This window comes from Nicotiana tabacum, chromosome 20 (assembly GCF_000715075.1).
Source record: "Nicotiana tabacum cultivar K326 chromosome 20, ASM71507v2, whole genome shotgun sequence".
Lineage (NCBI taxonomy): Eukaryota > Viridiplantae > Streptophyta > Magnoliopsida > Solanales > Solanaceae > Nicotiana > Nicotiana tabacum.
In genome coordinates, this window is record NC_134099.1 from 161,634,002 (window position 1) to 161,653,191 (window position 19,190).

The window sequence follows — 19,190 nt, forward strand, 5'->3', positions numbered from 1 at the left end:
TAGTTAAGAATATATATATATATATATATTATTTTATTTTATTTTATTTGAAATAGTGCAACTATCTAAAGTCCCCTTGAAATTAAAAAAAACAATTGCAAATAAATTCTATAATGTTAGAGCAATCAAGTAAGTACATTAATTACCTTTTCATCTTTGTTTTAATGTCTACGTTCACTTTAATGGTCAAAATTGGTCAATTCCGGGATTATAGTTATCTATACAATTTAAGACTTAGAATAATAATAATAAAAACTTATTACACAAAAGACAAAAATAGAGTCAAACAATTAAATTTTAGTTGCAGATTACCAATAAGATTTTAAAAATTATGGTCAAATTAGATAATATATTCAAAACACAAAGTAGTATAAGGCTATAAGCCGATGACCAAAGTCTAGTTTGCGTTAGAAAAGTTGAAACTAGGGTGATCGAGCTAGGTAAAGTAATTTAAAAGAAATATTGATATGAGTTTAACTTTTATAAGCTGATAATTTAATTAAAAAGAATTACACTATTAAGCTACTTTAAAGATAATTATAGGTAATTATCTATAATAAGTAGGATTACTAAGCATGCTACAACAAGTTAAATTGTACTGATAGTTTATAATTATTTATAATGTCATTAACCTCTATAACTTTAATTCTATTGATATATATATATTACGAATACTTTTGTTATATGAATGTTTTCATGTGGCACATATACCATCAGTGGCAGAGCCATCTTTGCCCAAGGGGTGTCAACTTGACACGTTTTTGCCGAAAAATAATAGTGTATATATAGGTAAAAACTAAAAATTAATATATATGTTACATGTAAAAAAAATTGACTTTCTTCGTTATATTTTGACTCTCCTTAATAAAAATCTCGACTCACTTACACACAGAAAACTTCCAGGGGGTGGAGGAGTTGGTCAGTGGGCTCTGTTTATGTCTTAAATTGGACAAGTAATGAGCCAATATTGAGCATGAGTTGCACAGTTTAACCAACTTAAATATATCCACTCTTTTAAGTTTCTAACCCACTCCATCATTTTCATATATTCTCTTTGCTTTTCTCTTAATGCCATTGCCACCAAACCAAACTGCTTTAATATTTGGTGTGTCTTACATTTCTATAGCCTAAATCATTCTAACTTCTTCATAAAGCTAATTACTTACACATTAATCTCATTAATGTAACTCTCTCTTTATATCTCTTCCCATCTTTTGTGATTTATATGCTATAATTCACTGTTGATTTCATATGCTAATTGGAAGAAATATGAAGGAAAAATCAATAGAAAAGTTTTTTATGTTGCCATTTTCTGTAGTGTGTGGTTCTGAGTCAAGTGTTGCAGTGAGCAGTAGCAGCAGCCAATCTGAGAAAACAAACACTAATCCAGCTGAGAAAACAAGTATGTCTCTCTCTCTCCCCTATGTCTCATGTATATTTTTATGTTTCTTTGTCAAAAATATTGGGTTCATATAAACTTAATAATATTTATATTAAGTTTAAGTATTATTAAGAGGTTAATCCTATAGTAAAACCTTTCAAACCAAAATCTAGTATATTATGCTGAAACTTCTCGTGTTTCAGTAAAGGTATTTTTGTCCAGATTTTATCTCCGCATAAAATAGTGATTATTGTTCAATGACTTTGCAAAAGCTAGCTATTTTCCAATTATCAATCCGAAAACAAGCTAGCCTATCCTATTTTTACTTCATTTATGGTAGGCTTTTGATGAATAGATAGTTCTCATTTAAACCACATAAATTGAATAGGTAAAACTTATTTGCACCCGATGTTTAAATTAAATCATACTAATTTATCATATATCATGGTTAAATCATAAATTAAGATGAGTATGTGTGTTTCTTTAACTATGGTTTAGTGATACGAGTGTTTTATAAGGCATGTCTCATATATTTATTGGGTTAGTGTAAACACCAAATGCGAGTAAGTTTTATTCTCATCATATAAAATATTTTCAATTGCTTTTGTTGTGCCTCTGTATTGTTATTCTTTTCTGTGTTTGACATTATTACTTTGGGTGTGACTTATTCAAGAAAGACAAGAAGGAGAAGTGAGCTCATCAAGTGTAAAAATGAAGAGCTTTTGGGGATTTTTGTCCATGACAAGACCAACATTTTCCCAAAATATTCAAAGATTGAAAAGGCATTTCAAAGGTTTCTCCCAATTATTTGGTAAGTAGCCATTGCCCTCTTTACCTTGTATTTATAAGATTTTAATCTCATCAAACCATTTTCCTCTTTATCTTTCCTCTCCTACTAGTCACAAATCCACATTCATACAAAATCAAAATTAAAAACATGGAGAATAACATAAAAAAAATTATTAACATAGACTTAACCTCAAAAGCTCTCGCTCCGTAGGTGAAGATAGTTTATCCACACATTCTTTTGACCATTATAGGATACTCTAATTAGGGTAGTTCAAAACCGAACCGTAACCGTTAACCAAACTGAACCGATGACTTATTGGCTAAAGGGATATCAGGGTAATGGTTGGTGAACGGATTGAGATTTTATAATTAACGTCTTAACGGTTTGGGGGCGGATTACTCAATTTTCCTATCGGATAAACTGTTAACTCGTTAAATTTTTTTATATTTACACTTTTACTCTTATGTATATAAAGTACTATTGAAACCATAAATGGCTAAATCCCTACTTTTTAGTTCTCAATTAAATTCAGTCCGCAGTAAAGAGTGAGAAGTCGACCAGTCATCTCTCGTAATTCTAAATCCCTAATCAAAATTTCTCTCAATCTGAATCTTCTTGTGTTCATCACTCGTCAGTCTCGTCTCTCTCTTGATGATCTTGGACACCAGCTGCATGGGGGTAACACATATAAAGGACCAATTAAGAGTAATCTAATCACCAGACCAACTAGTTGAAACAAGAATAGTGGAGTCGCTAAAAGAGGAGGCTCATATGGAGTTCCACAATGGAAGGTATAAAAGCCAATGAACTATGTAGTTTGGCAATTTGGCATTCACAAGACTAGGATTGTTGAATTTTTTTATATTTGATTTAGCCAATAAACCGTCCGATAACCATTTGATAATCGTTAATCCGATACCAGTCTACCCGTTATCTTATTGGATAACTAGCGAATTACTATATTTATCATCCGATAACCGATAAGCCGAACCGTTAAGCGTAATTATCCGTCTGATCCGCCTGATAAGTATCCTAACTCTAATATATGGGTCCAACATCGGAAATACTAGAACTAGAACGAGTCTGATATATTATCAAGAAAATGAATCTAAAGTTGATTCAACCTAAAATAATTATTAAAATCGTCTAAAACCATATAAGGAGACAATAGTTCGTTCCCTTTCAGAGCCGATTTTTATTTTATTTTTTATTTTATCCTTATAATTTGCTTCTTTTTTTCTTTTGTAGTGCACAAAGAGGAAGAAGAAGAAGTGGAAATGGAGATAGAAATAGGGTATCCAACAGATGTGAAGCATGTAACACACATAGGGTGGGATGGATCAACAACAATTAACCCTATCAAAGGATGGGAAAATTTGAAAACTCCTGAATTAATTTCTTTTCCTTCAATTTCCATTAAACAATTTGAACTTGCTATGGCTGCCCAAGCTGGTGGACCTAGAGGTGTTAATAGCAACCATAATGCTTGACTTTTAATATTTTTGTAATTTCATCTTCTTTTTCATTCAAATTCTGTCAACTTTATATTCTTTTGGGATTGGCTGTGTGAAAATTAGATTGTATAGATATTGTTAAAATTAGTAAAGATTTTTTTTCCTTTTCGAAAAATCAAATTTGTTCCTGAACTTTGTAAAATGGTTCAGATTTGTCATTCATTAATACTCTTTCTATTCATTTTTACTTGTCCACTTTTGATTTTGCACACCCTTTAAGAAATAATAAATAAAGCGCATAATTTGTCATAATACTCATATTAATTGATGCATATTTTTAATGGATTTGAGAAAATGATTTGAAATGAATAATTAATACTGTGGGTATAACATGAAAAACTAAATTGTCTTCTCTTGATATGCTAAATGTAACAAGTAAAAATGAAAATCTATTTTTAAAATACTGGACAAGTAAAATTAAACGAGGAGTAATTGAGATCAAATCTATTTTTATCATTACATAAATAGACTAAATTTGCTTTGTTAACTTAATGTAAGAAATATTTAACACATGAACCTTTTTTACAAGGAAAAAGATCAAATTTGATATTGAACAATGCCAATCTATACTCTCTGGCTCTCTGTTTTAAACTCTATGTTTATATTTTCTGATTCTTCCACTAACATAACAATTTATTTTCTTCTCAGTCGCAACTTTATTTTTCCATTAGGCAATAAAACTAAAGGTTGGTCAACAAATTTATAAAGATTTAAAATTATATATAAATAATTTTTTGCACTATCAATTTATTTTAACATTATCTACTCTAGTTTTAGTTTTGCTAGATCAGATTTGTTAGAAGCAATTATAAGTGCACATAGATTAAACTCAATTTTTATAAAGCATCCTCACATTTGTGAAATTAGGGCTGGGCATATATCTGTTATAACCGAGAGCCCGAACTGATAAAATGTTATTGGATTATCGATATCGGGTTCTTGGGTAAATAATTCGATAACGGTTTAATGTTATTTGACTATTGGACTGTCGGTTCGGGTCTCGATTGGCCCAATTTATTAACGGTTTAACCAATAGCCCAATAAGCTTTAACAAAATTATAAAATTACCTACTAAATATATAAAGCTACCTTACAACTTCATTTTCTCATTCTCACAATTCTCTTGGCAATTACTCTTCATCTTCAACGTAGAATAAGATTCAAATCCATCCCACAGGACATGTGTCATTGTTGAAAAGATGTTATGAAGCCCCATCACAGATTTCTTATCCGCCTACTCTGGATTTGGCAAGTCCATATTGTCCTAATCCTGAGGCTATCTTACAAAGAAGGATGGTGAAGAAAGGAAACAAGGCGGTTGCACAAGTTTTGGTTAAATGGCAGGGGCTTCCTAATGAAGCTGCTACTTGGGAGTTTGCTACTGTCTTACACACGTGGTTTCCTGCTTTTGATCCTTGTGGTCAAGGATCTTCGATTGGGGGAAGTACTGATACATGATTTTAGAAAGTCAGTAGTTAGTAGTCCAAAAGTTAGTTAAAGAGAGGGAAAGTTAGTTACGTTAGTTAGTAGCTGAATAACAGAATTCTGTTATTAATTCTGTTAGATAGAATCTAGTTACATTTGGAATGTATGAATCACTACATATAAGGATTGTAAACTTCATTACAGGATATGAAATGCAATTACACAATTTCCTCCTAAATCTCTCTATTCTTCTTCTTCTTCCTTCTTCTCTTCTGCTCTTCTGCAATTCTAACATTCTCTACTGCTTCCTCGATTTATTCCTGGAGTAGTGCTACGATCCTCGAATTCCCTTTGAATTCCTGCAATCGTGTAACACTATGCACCAAAAGGTTGTGTAACTGCAGTTATGGGTCCAAGTGGTGCTGGAAAATCAACATTCTTAGATGGTTTAACTGGTAGAATTTCAAGTCTTAGGGGTAGAGTTTCTGTTGATGGAATGGATATGACACCAAGTTTTATTAAGAGAACCTCTGCTTATATTATGCAAGATGATAGATTATTTCCAATGCTCACTGTCTATGAGACATTGCTGTTTGCTGCTGATTTTAGGCTTGGACCAATCTCAATGGCTGATAAAAGACAGCGCGTTGAGAAGCTAATCGAGCAGCTTGGTTTATCTGTAAGTCAATCAACAACTGTCACATAATTTTTTATGCACTAGATTACTATATATCGTAATCATTTATAAAGCCGGAGCCAGGATTTCAGCTTTATGGGTTCTGGATTTTAGAATAACGACTTCAAGTGCTAATAGCTGCGTTCTAAATTTAATATTTGTACATATTTAAAAAATTTCTTAACACAAATATACTGTTTGAGCATAAGCTACTGGGTTCAGGCGACCTGTATCCAGGCTTCAAGATCTGCCCCTGACCATTTATTGTTTATTTTATGGCAGTCGACTAGGAACACTTACATAAGTGATGAAGGGACACGAGGAGTATCTGGTGGTGAACGTCGTAGGGTGTCAATAGGGGTGGACATAATACATGCACCTTCATTGTTATTTTTTGATGAGCCAACTTCAGGTCTTGATTCAACTGGTGCTCATAGTGTGATTGACAAAGTTCATGCCATTGCGCTAGCTGGTAGCACAGTGATCCTAACGATTCATCAACCATCGTCTCGAATCCAGTTGCTTCTTGATCATCTCATTATTCTGGCTCGCTGACAGCTCATGTATCAAGTATCACCAAAAGATGTTGCTGTACATCTTGGTAGGATGGGGAGAAAAGTACCAAAAGGTGAAAGTTCAATAGAGTATTTGATTAATGTGATTCAAGAATATGATCAATCTGAACTTGGAGTTGAGGCATTAGCTGCATTTGCTCTTACTGGAATGAAACCTCCACCATTAGGCGAACATGAGATGTCAGTTGTCCCTTCATTACCAGCATCGTCACACAGGTCTAACAAACGCCTTGATCATTTGCGAACAAATGCAAAGAAGGATCAAGATTTTGATCATAGTCTGAGAAGTCCCTGGAATTCATCTAAGTCTTGGAGTGCAAGCCACAGTGGAGTTCTTCAAACACTTGGATTTTCTCCTGCTACACAGCGCGCGGATCATAGAAACCCAAATCCGATAAGGTAAAATATTCTTTTATATCAACGCATTACGCATGAGTTGTTCTAATTCCTTGATCAGTATGTTAGAATGTCCAACATTGTCTGAGGAATAGACTGTTGTCTCCTTATATGAGCTTGCTTTTGAAGTTGAGTTAGGTCTAAGGTCCATTTTCTTAATATGGTATCACAGTCGGACCCAATGCAAAATCCGTTTTGTGCCTCTATATAATATATTTTGAATCCCCGTGACACTAGCCAAAAACATAACTCAGTCGTTAAGGGGGTTCAAAATCTTTTGTAAGGTCGTTGGTTCAATTCCCACTGTCTATAGTCTCTTCTAGTTTTTAACTTTCCTTTTTTGCCGCCATTGCCCCCCCCCCCCCCCCCCCCCCCAAAAAAATAAAATAAAATCATGTTAGGTTGTTCCATGCTCTGGATGTCTAGCCTTGGGCATGCTAGTGGTGCAAGAGTGTCTCTTGAGCGAATGGACAATCTTCATCTCATGAGCTAACTTTTGAGGTTGAGTTAAGCGCGATGTCTATTTCTTAGCACATGATTCGAAAGCTAATGATAATTTTAGTCGTGTAATAAAACATGTATGTTTAACGCCTATTTTCACTTGGTTAGCTGTTTAACTTGCACAGAATCCGATCTGTGTTAAAGCTAGATCTATATTATCTGACTAACTGCCATATGATATTTGTGCTTTTCTTTGTGCAGTTCATCTCCAGGTGACTTTGCCTATACTAGTGAAAATTATCAAAGTACTACAACCCCTCACACTCAAAGTAGTGAATGCACTCTCAACGAAAATGATTTTTTGACTCCATATGATGCAGCCAACACCAATACATACCAATATCTTGGCCCCAAGTTTGCAAATTCATTCTTATCAGAGACATGGATTCTCATGAGAAGAAACTTTATAAACATCCGACGTACCCCTGAACTCTTCCTTTCTAGGCTTGTTGTGCTAACAGTCATGGGAATTATGATGGACACAATGTTTATGCATCCAAAAGAAAACCTACAGGGGATAACGGATCGCCTTAGTTTCTTCATCTTCACAGTTTGTCTGTTTTTTCTTTTCGTCTAATGATGCTGTCCCGGCTTTCATTCAAGAACGTTTCATCTTTGTCCGCGAGACATCTCATAATAAGTATAGAGCCTCTTCTTACACAATTGCAGGTCTAGTCACTTGCCTTCCTTTCTTAGCTGTTCAAGCTGCAGTTTATGCACTAATTGTTTGGTTTGCACTATCTCTTCGCGGACCATTTATATACTTCTTGATTGTTCTATACATGTCACTTCTGTCCACAAACTCTTTTGTTGTGTTTGTGAGTTCAGTGGTGCCAAATTACATAATAGGATATGCTGTTGTTATTGCTTTTACTGCTTTGTTCTTCTTGTTTTGTGGCTATTTTTTAAATAGCCATGACATGCCATCATATTGGAAATGGATGAATTATATTTCAATTATGAGTTATCCATATGAAGGGCTACTTATGAATCAGTTTCAGACATTATGTTGGCATGGGCTATTTTATACAGAGTCCTGTTTTATATTGTTCTCCGATTCTTTTCGAAGAACCAGAGGACATGAACTGCCACAACGAGAAGCAGTTAGAGGCGGATTCAAGATCTTAAGACTGTCATTACTCTTTTGTAACAATTGATGTGATCTTAATATTTTTTTTGAAATTCTTAACAATATAAATATAGTTTCAAGCTAGCAGAATTATTTCCAAAATAGTGAATAACCTTCTTGGAAACTAGATTAGTGGATTGATTGTAAGTGTAGACGGATTTAGGATATATTTTACGAATTTAATTGAACTCATTACTTGATTTGAATTGTGTATATACCTAAGAAAAATGCCTGCATATAATAAGATCGCACCCATTATGAATTCATTGACTCCAAATGTTGAATTTGCCTATGTACTATAAACTTAATAATTGGTTGTCTATTGAATATGATGAACTATCATAATAATATCTACTCAAATGTTTAGTGCTAATTAAATAAGTTCACATTGGTTTAAAGGTTATTTTATTTTTTCTATTTTTTAGCATAATCAGCCTCATATATAGTACTTAGAGCAATTTAACATTGAATATTTTCATCAAAAAGTACACGAAGCAATTATTAGAGTTAGAGGTGGACCTAGAATTTAAAGGTGGTGAGGGCACATGATTGGATTGGTCAATTAGTGCCCCTGCTGGAACCTTTGGTCTTAGGGTTTCAAACAAAGTATATGACTGTTTTTAACATATATATATATATATATATATATATATATATATATATATATATATATGAGTGTGTGTGTGTGTCGAAAAAATTTATCGAATTTAACGAGGTCCGATGACCCCTCCACTCGATACATAGGTTCGCCTTTGATCAAAGTCGAAATCGTACCAGAGATTTCATGTTCAAGCTCCCAATACTTTCAATAAGGAGTAATTTACCTCATTTAATTAATGGGTTTATTCCGAGCAAATTCAAATTAATCGAAATAATGAGCTTTAAATACTGAATGATTAAACAAGAAATAAATATGGTGCAAATGACAATAGTTTAGTTAGAAAAAGCCTACCTAAAAGGAGCAACCAAATTTAGAAGGAAGTGAAAAAGAGAGAAAATTAAAGAACACTCCATTCCACTTCTGGTGTTCAATAAGTATCAAAGTACACCAAACTCTTTGACTTTCTTTACTTTTTGTGAAAATGAAGAAATACTCGTCGCTATTTTGAATCATATTATAATAAATTCCCTTTGGATTCACTCTTTCCCACGCAATGTGATTGGAAGAGTTGGGAATGAGTAGGTTCATTTAGGATTACTAAACTAAAAAGAGTGATTGTACAAGTATATGACTTCATATCTCCCACTTAAATCATGCTCAATAACCATTTCGTGTTCGATAACTATTTTAGGTCTGACTAATTCGAATTCACATACAAAAGTCCAATTTTTGGGTTACAATATTTCCAATCAGAGGTGATTTCATTCCAAGACTTGAATACAAAATCTCTAGTTAAGAATATATATATATATATATATTATTTTATTTTATTTTATTTGAAATAGTGCAACTATCTAAAGTCCCCTTGAAATTAAAAAAAACAATTGCAAATAAATTCTATAATGTTAGAGCAATCAAGTAAGTACATTAATTACCTTTTCATCTTTGTTTTAATGTCTACGTTCACTTTAATGGTCAAAATTGGTCAATTCCGGGATTATAGTTATCTATACAATTTAAGACTTAGAATAATAATAATAAAAACTTATTACACAAAAGACAAAAATAGAGTCAAACAATTAAATTTTAGTTGCAGATTACCAATAAGATTTTAAAAATTATGGTCAAATTAGATAATATATTCAAAACACAAAGTAGTATAAGGCTATAAGCCGATGACCAAAGTCTAGTTTGCGTTAGAAAAGTTGAAACTAGGGTGATCGAGCTAGGTAAAGTAATTTAAAAGAAATATTGATATGAGTTTAACTTTTATAAGCTGATAATTTAATTAAAAAGAATTACACTATTAAGCTACTTTAAAGATAATTATAGGTAATTATCTATAATAAGTAGGATTACTAAGCATGCTACAACAAGTTAAATTGTACTGATAGTTTATAATTATTTATAATGTCATTAACCTCTATAACTTTAATTCTATTGATATATATATATTACGAATACTTTTGTTATATGAATGTTTTCATGTGGCACATATACCATCAGTGGCAGAGCCATCTTTGCCCAAGGGGTGTCAACTTGACACGTTTTTGCCGAAAAATAATAGTGTATATATAGGTAAAAACTAAAAATTAATATATATGTTACATGTAAAAAAAATTGACTTTCTTCGTTATATTTTGACTCTCCTTAATAAAAATCTCGACTCACTTACACACAGAAAACTTCCAGGGGGTGGAGGAGTTGGTCAGTGGGCTCTGTTTATGTCTTAAATTGGACAAGTAATGAGCCAATATTGAGCATGAGTTGCACAGTTTAACCAACTTAAATATATCCACTCTTTTAAGTTTCTAACCCACTCCATCATTTTCATATATTCTCTTTGCTTTTCTCTTAATGCCATTGCCACCAAACCAAACTGCTTTAATATTTGGTGTGTCTTACATTTCTATAGCCTAAATCATTCTAACTTCTTCATAAAGCTAATTACTTACACATTAATCTCATTAATGTAACTCTCTCTTTATATCTCTTCCCATCTTTTGTGATTTATATGCTATAATTCACTGTTGATTTCATATGCTAATTGGAAGAAATATGAAGGAAAAATCAATAGAAAAGTTTTTTATGTTGCCATTTTCTGTAGTGTGTGGTTCTGAGTCAAGTGTTGCAGTGAGCAGTAGCAGCAGCCAATCTGAGAAAACAAACACTAATCCAGCTGAGAAAACAAGTATGTCTCTCTCTCTCCCCTATGTCTCATGTATATTTTTATGTTTCTTTGTCAAAAATATTGGGTTCATATAAACTTAATAATATTTATATTAAGTTTAAGTATTATTAAGAGGTTAATCCTATAGTAAAACCTTTCAAACCAAAATCTAGTATATTATGCTGAAACTTCTCGTGTTTCAGTAAAGGTATTTTTGTCCAGATTTTATCTCCGCATAAAATAGTGATTATTGTTCAATGACTTTGCAAAAGCTAGCTATTTTCCAATTATCAATCCGAAAACAAGCTAGCCTATCCTATTTTTACTTCATTTATGGTAGGCTTTTGATGAATAGATAGTTCTCATTTAAACCACATAAATTGAATAGGTAAAACTTATTTGCACCCGATGTTTAAATTAAATCATACTAATTTATCATATATCATGGTTAAATCATAAATTAAGATGAGTATGTGTGTTTCTTTAACTATGGTTTAGTGATACGAGTGTTTTATAAGGCATGTCTCATATATTTATTGGGTTAGTGTAAACACCAAATGCGAGTAAGTTTTATTCTCATCATATAAAATATTTTCAATTGCTTTTGTTGTGCCTCTGTATTGTTATTCTTTTCTGTGTTTGACATTATTACTTTGGGTGTGACTTATTCAAGAAAGACAAGAAGGAGAAGTGAGCTCATCAAGTGTAAAAATGAAGAGCTTTTGGGGATTTTTGTCCATGACAAGACCAACATTTTCCCAAAATATTCAAAGATTGAAAAGGCATTTCAAAGGTTTCTCCCAATTATTTGGTAAGTAGCCATTGCCCTCTTTACCTTGTATTTATAAGATTTTAATCTCATCAAACCATTTTCCTCTTTATCTTTCCTCTCCTACTAGTCACAAATCCACATTCATACAAAATCAAAATTAAAAACATGGAGAATAACATAAAAAAAATTATTAACATAGACTTAACCTCAAAAGCTCTCGCTCCGTAGGTGAAGATAGTTTATCCACACATTCTTTTGACCATTATAGGATACTCTAATTAGGGTAGTTCAAAACCGAACCGTAACCGTTAACCAAACTGAACCGATGACTTATTGGCTAAAGGGATATCAGGGTAATGGTTGGTGAACGGATTGAGATTTTATAATTAACGTCTTAACGGTTTGGGGGCGGATTACTCAATTTTCCTATCGGATAAACTGTTAACTCGTTAAATTTTTTTATATTTACACTTTTACTCTTATGTATATAAAGTACTATTGAAACCATAAATGGCTAAATCCCTACTTTTTAGTTCTCAATTAAATTCAGTCCGCAGTAAAGAGTGAGAAGTCGACCAGTCATCTCTCGTAATTCTAAATCCCTAATCAAAATTTCTCTCAATCTGAATCTTCTTGTGTTCATCACTCGTCAGTCTCGTCTCTCTCTTGATGATCTTGGACACCAGCTGCATGGGGGTAACACATATAAAGGACCAATTAAGAGTAATCTAATCACCAGACCAACTAGTTGAAACAAGAATAGTGGAGTCGCTAAAAGAGGAGGCTCATATGGAGTTCCACAATGGAAGGTATAAAAGCCAATGAACTATGTAGTTTGGCAATTTGGCATTCACAAGACTAGGATTGTTGAATTTTTTTATATTTGATTTAGCCAATAAACCGTCCGATAACCATTTGATAATCGTTAATCCGATACCAGTCTACCCGTTATCTTATTGGATAACTAGCGAATTACTATATTTATCATCCGATAACCGATAAGCCGAACCGTTAAGCGTAATTATCCGTCTGATCCGCCTGATAAGTATCCTAACTCTAATATATGGGTCCAACATCGGAAATACTAGAACTAGAACGAGTCTGATATATTATCAAGAAAATGAATCTAAAGTTGATTCAACCTAAAATAATTATTAAAATCGTCTAAAACCATATAAGGAGACAATAGTTCGTTCCCTTTCAGAGCCGATTTTTATTTTATTTTTTATTTTATCCTTATAATTTGCTTCTTTTTTTCTTTTGTAGTGCACAAAGAGGAAGAAGAAGAAGTGGAAATGGAGATAGAAATAGGGTATCCAACAGATGTGAAGCATGTAACACACATAGGGTGGGATGGATCAACAACAATTAACCCTATCAAAGGATGGGAAAATTTGAAAACTCCTGAATTAATTTCTTTTCCTTCAATTTCCATTAAACAATTTGAACTTGCTATGGCTGCCCAAGCTGGTGGACCTAGAGGTGTTAATAGCAACCATAATGCTTGACTTTTAATATTTTTGTAATTTCATCTTCTTTTTCATTCAAATTCTGTCAACTTTATATTCTTTTGGGATTGGCTGTGTGAAAATTAGATTGTATAGATATTGTTAAAATTAGTAAAGATTTTTTTTCCTTTTCGAAAAATCAAATTTGTTCCTGAACTTTGTAAAATGGTTCAGATTTGTCATTCATTAATACTCTTTCTATTCATTTTTACTTGTCCACTTTTGATTTTGCACACCCTTTAAGAAATAATAAATAAAGCGCATAATTTGTCATAATACTCATATTAATTGATGCATATTTTTAATGGATTTGAGAAAATGATTTGAAATGAATAATTAATACTGTGGGTATAACATGAAAAACTAAATTGTCTTCTCTTGATATGCTAAATGTAACAAGTAAAAATGAAAATCTATTTTTAAAATACTGGACAAGTAAAATTAAACGAGGAGTAATTGAGATCAAATCTATTTTTATCATTACATAAATAGACTAAATTTGCTTTGTTAACTTAATGTAAGAAATATTTAACACATGAACCTTTTTTACAAGGAAAAAGATCAAATTTGATATTGAACAATGCCAATCTATACTCTCTGGCTCTCTGTTTTAAACTCTATGTTTATATTTTCTGATTCTTCCACTAACATAACAATTTATTTTCTTCTCAGTCGCAACTTTATTTTTCCATTAGGCAATAAAACTAAAGGTTGGTCAACAAATTTATAAAGATTTAAAATTATATATAAATAATTTTTTGCACTATCAATTTATTTTAACATTATCTACTCTAGTTTTAGTTTTGCTAGATCAGATTTGTTAGAAGCAATTATAAGTGCACATAGATTAAACTCAATTTTTATAAAGCATCCTCACATTTGTGAAATTAGGGCTGGGCATATATCTGTTATAACCGAGAGCCCGAACTGATAAAATGTTATTGGATTATCGATATCGGGTTCTTGGGTAAATAATTCGATAACGGTTTAATGTTATTTGACTATTGGACTGTCGGTTCGGGTCTCGATTGGCCCAATTTATTAACGGTTTAACCAATAGCCCAATAAGCTTTAACAAAATTATAAAATTACCTACTAAATATATAAAGCTACCTTACAACTTCATTTTCTCATTCTCACAATTCTCTTGGCAATTACTCTTCATCTTCAACGTAGAATAAGATTCAAATCCATCCCACAGGACATGTGTCATTGTTGAAAAGATGTTATGAAGCCCCATCACAGATTTCTTATCCGCCTACTCTGGATTTGGCAAGTCCATATTGTCCTAATCCTGAGGCTATCTTACAAAGAAGGATGGTGAAGAAAGGAAACAAGGCGGTTGCACAAGTTTTGGTTAAATGGCAGGGGCTTCCTAATGAAGCTGCTACTTGGGAGTTTGCTACTGTCTTACACACGTGGTTTCCTGCTTTTGATCCTTGTGGTCAAGGATCTTCGATTGGGGGAAGTACTGATACATGATTTTAGAAAGTCAGTAGTTAGTAGTCCAAAAGTTAGTTAAAGAGAGGGAAAGTTAGTTACGTTAGTTAGTAGCTGAATAACAGAATTCTGTTATTAATTCTGTTAGATAGAATCTAGTTACATTTGGAATGTATGAATCACTACATATAAGGATTGTAAACTTCATTACAGGATATGAAATGCAATTACACAATTTCCTCCTAAATCTCTCTATTCTTCTTCTTCTTCCTTCTTCTCTTCTGCTCTTCTGCAATTCTAACATTCTCTACTGCTTCCTCGATTTATTCCTGGAGTAGTGCTACGATCCTCGAATTCCCTTTGAATTCCTGCAATCGTGTAACACTATGCACCAAAAGGTTGTGTAACTGCAGTTATGGGTCCAAGTGGTGCTGGAAAATCAACATTCTTAGATGGTTTAACTGGTAGAATTTCAAGTCTTAGGGGTAGAGTTTCTGTTGATGGAATGGATATGACACCAAGTTTTATTAAGAGAACCTCTGCTTATATTATGCAAGATGATAGATTATTTCCAATGCTCACTGTCTATGAGACATTGCTGTTTGCTGCTGATTTTAGGCTTGGACCAATCTCAATGGCTGATAAAAGACAGCGCGTTGAGAAGCTAATCGAGCAGCTTGGTTTATCTGTAAGTCAATCAACAACTGTCACATAATTTTTTATGCACTAGATTACTATATATCGTAATCATTTATAAAGCCGGAGCCAGGATTTCAGCTTTATGGGTTCTGGATTTTAGAATAACGACTTCAAGTGCTAATAGCTGCGTTCTAAATTTAATATTTGTACATATTTAAAAAATTTCTTAACACAAATATACTGTTTGAGCATAAGCTACTGGGTTCAGGCGACCTGTATCCAGGCTTCAAGATCTGCCCCTGACCATTTATTGTTTATTTTATGGCAGTCGACTAGGAACACTTACATAAGTGATGAAGGGACACGAGGAGTATCTGGTGGTGAACGTCGTAGGGTGTCAATAGGGGTGGACATAATACATGCACCTTCATTGTTATTTTTTGATGAGCCAACTTCAGGTCTTGATTCAACTGGTGCTCATAGTGTGATTGACAAAGTTCATGCCATTGCGCTAGCTGGTAGCACAGTGATCCTAACGATTCATCAACCATCGTCTCGAATCCAGTTGCTTCTTGATCATCTCATTATTCTGGCTCGCTGACAGCTCATGTATCAAGTATCACCAAAAGATGTTGCTGTACATCTTGGTAGGATGGGGAGAAAAGTACCAAAAGGTGAAAGTTCAATAGAGTATTTGATTAATGTGATTCAAGAATATGATCAATCTGAACTTGGAGTTGAGGCATTAGCTGCATTTGCTCTTACTGGAATGAAACCTCCACCATTAGGCGAACATGAGATGTCAGTTGTCCCTTCATTACCAGCATCGTCACACAGGTCTAACAAACGCCTTGATCATTTGCGAACAAATGCAAAGAAGGATCAAGATTTTGATCATAGTCTGAGAAGTCCCTGGAATTCATCTAAGTCTTGGAGTGCAAGCCACAGTGGAGTTCTTCAAACACTTGGATTTTCTCCTGCTACACAGCGCGCGGATCATAGAAACCCAAATCCGATAAGGTAAAATATTCTTTTATATCAACGCATTACGCATGAGTTGTTCTAATTCCTTGATCAGTATGTTAGAATGTCCAACATTGTCTGAGGAATAGACTGTTGTCTCCTTATATGAGCTTGCTTTTGAAGTTGAGTTAGGTCTAAGGTCCATTTTCTTAATATGGTATCACAGTCGGACCCAATGCAAAATCCGTTTTGTGCCTCTATATAATATATTTTGAATCCCCGTGACACTAGCCAAAAACATAACTCAGTCGTTAAGGGGGTTCAAAATCTTTTGTAAGGTCGTTGGTTCAATTCCCACTGTCTATAGTCTCTTCTAGTTTTTAACTTTCCTTTTTTGCCGCCATTGCCCCCCCCCCCCCCCCCCCCCCCAAAAAAATAAAATAAAATCATGTTAGGTTGTTCCATGCTCTGGATGTCTAGCCTTGGGCATGCTAGTGGTGCAAGAGTGTCTCTTGAGCGAATGGACAATCTTCATCTCATGAGCTAACTTTTGAGGTTGAGTTAAGCGCGATGTCTATTTCTTAGCACATGATTCGAAAGCTAATGATAATTTTAGTCGTGTAATAAAACATGTATGTTTAACGCCTATTTTCACTTGGTTAGCTGTTTAACTTGCACAGAATCCGATCTGTGTTAAAGCTAGATCTATATTATCTGACTAACTGCCATATGATATTTGTGCTTTTCTTTGTGCAGTTCATCTCCAGGTGACTTTGCCTATACTAGTGAAAATTATCAAAGTACTACAACCCCTCACACTCAAAGTAGTGAATGCACTCTCAACGAAAATGATTTTTTGACTCCATATGATGCAGCCAACACCAATACATACCAATATCTTGGCCCCAAGTTTGCAAATTCATTCTTATCAGAGACATGGATTCTCATGAGAAGAAACTTTATAAACATCCGACGTACCCCTGAACTCTTCCTTTCTAGGCTTGTTGTGCTAACAGTCATGGGAATTATGATGGACACAATGTTTATGCATCCAAAAGAAAACCTACAGGGGATAACGGATCGCCTTAGTTTCTTCATCTTCACAGTTTGTCTGTTTTTTCTTTTCGTCTAATGATGCTGTCCCGGCTTTCATTCAAGAACGTTTCATCTTTGTCCGCGAGACATCTCATAATAAGTATAGAGCCTCTTCTTACACAATTGCAGGTCTAGTCACTTGCCTTCCTTTCTTAGCTGTTCAAGCTGCAGTTTATGCACTAATTGTTTGGTTTGCACTATCTCTTCGCGGACCATTTATATACTTCTTGATTGTTCTATACATGTCACTTCTGTCCACAAACTCTTTTGTTGTGTTTGTGAGTTCAGTGGTGCCAAATTACATAATAGGATATGCTGTTGTTATTGCTTTTACTGCTTTGTTCTTCTTGTTTTGTGGCTATTTTTTAAATAGCCATGACATGCCATCATATTGGAAATGGATGAATTATATTTCAATTATGAGTTATCCATATGAAGGGCTACTTATGAATCAGTTTCAGACATTATGTTGGCATGGGCTATTTTATACAGAGTCCTGTTTTATATTGTTCTCCGATTCTTTTCGAAGAACCAGAGGACATGAACTGCCACAACGAGAAGCAGTTAGAGGCGGATTCAAGATCTTAAGACTGTCATTACTCTTTTGTAACAATTGATGTGATCTTAATATTTTTTTTGAAATTCTTAACAATATAAATATAGTTTCAAGCTAGCAGAATTATTTCCAAAATAGTGAATAACCTTCTTGGAAACTAGATTAGTGGATTGATTGTAAGTGTAGACGGATTTAGGATATATTTTACGAATTTAATTGAACTCATTACTTGATTTGAATTGTGTATATACCTAAGAAAAATGCCTGCATATAATAAGATCGCACCCATTATGAATTCATTGACTCCAAATGTTGAATTTGCCTATGTACTATAAACTTAATAATTGGTTGTCTATTGAATATGATGAACTATCATAATAATATCTACTCAAATGTTTAGTGCTAATTAAATAAGTTCACATTGGTTTAAAGGTTATTTTATTTTTTCTATTTTTTAGCATAATCAGCCTCATATATAGTACTTAGAGCAATTTAACATTGAATATTTTCATCAAAAAGTACACGAAGCAATTATTAGAGTTAGAGGTGGACCTAGAATTTAAAGGTGGTGAGGGCACATGATTGGATTGGTCAATTAGTGCCCCTGCTGGAACCTTTGGTCTTAGGGTTTCAAACAAAGTATATGACTGTTTTTAACATATATATATATATATATATATATATATATATATATATATATATATATAATGAGTGTGTGTGTGTGTCGAAAAAATTTATCGAATTTAACGAGGTCCGATGACCCCTCCACTCGATACATAGGTTCGCCTTTGATCAAAGTCGAAATCGTACCAGAGATTTCATGTTCAAGCTCCCAATACTTTCAATAAGGAGTAATTTACCTCATTTAATTAATGGGTTTATTCCGAGCAAATTCAAATTAATCGAAATAATGAGCTTTAAATACTGAATGATTAAACAAGAAATAAATATGGTGCAAATGACAATAGTTTAGTTAGAAAAAGCCTACCTAAAAGGAGCAACCAAATTTAGAAGGAAGTGAAAAAGAGAGAAAATTAAAGAACACTCCATTCCACTTCT

The 19,190-nt window shown here is 33.3% G+C and overlaps 2 protein-coding genes and 2 pseudogenes across 2 annotated transcripts; all 4 read left to right on the forward strand.

Annotated features, from left to right (window-relative positions):
* The first annotated feature begins 1,052 nt into the window (after positions 1-1,052).
* On the forward strand, positions 1,053-3,866 carry LOC107805321 (CRIB domain-containing protein RIC4). The gene is made up of 3 exons (XM_016629334.2): positions 1,053-1,402; positions 2,055-2,192; positions 3,420-3,866. Exons 1-3 carry the CDS (start codon positions 1,252-1,254, stop codon positions 3,659-3,661), a joined length of 531 nt encoding a protein of 176 aa, XP_016484820.1. The 5' UTR covers positions 1,053-1,251; the 3' UTR covers positions 3,662-3,866.
* Positions 3,867-4,970: 1,104 nt separating this feature from the next.
* LOC142174795 (ABC transporter G family member STR2-like) lies at positions 4,971-8,489 on the forward strand (annotated as a pseudogene).
* Positions 8,490-10,829: 2,340 nt separating this feature from the next.
* LOC142174141 (CRIB domain-containing protein RIC4-like) lies at positions 10,830-13,643 on the forward strand. The gene is made up of 3 exons (XM_075239867.1): positions 10,830-11,179; positions 11,832-11,969; positions 13,197-13,643. Exons 1-3 carry the CDS (start codon positions 11,029-11,031, stop codon positions 13,436-13,438), a joined length of 531 nt encoding a protein of 176 aa, XP_075095968.1. The 5' UTR covers positions 10,830-11,028; the 3' UTR covers positions 13,439-13,643.
* Positions 13,644-14,747: 1,104 nt separating this feature from the next.
* On the forward strand, positions 14,748-18,266 carry LOC107798228 (ABC transporter G family member STR2-like; annotated as a pseudogene).
* The last annotated feature ends 924 nt before the right edge of the window (positions 18,267-19,190 follow it).

Bases quoted from the DNA above. Each gene is read 5' to 3' on its own strand.
- LOC107805321 (XM_016629334.2), top strand. From the start codon at position 1,252: ATGCTAATTGGAAGAAATATGAAGGAAAAATCAATAGAAAAGTTTTTT. The intron at 1,403-2,054 runs GTATGTCTCTCT...GACTTATTCAAG, and splicing joins TAATCCAGCTGAGAAAACAA to AAAGACAAGAAGGAGAAGTG. The intron at 2,193-3,419 runs GTAAGTAGCCAT...TTTCTTTTGTAG, and splicing joins AGGTTTCTCCCAATTATTTG to TGCACAAAGAGGAAGAAGAA.
- LOC142174141 (XM_075239867.1), top strand. From the start codon at position 11,029: ATGCTAATTGGAAGAAATATGAAGGAAAAATCAATAGAAAAGTTTTTT. The intron at 11,180-11,831 runs GTATGTCTCTCT...GACTTATTCAAG, and splicing joins TAATCCAGCTGAGAAAACAA to AAAGACAAGAAGGAGAAGTG. The intron at 11,970-13,196 runs GTAAGTAGCCAT...TTTCTTTTGTAG, and splicing joins AGGTTTCTCCCAATTATTTG to TGCACAAAGAGGAAGAAGAA.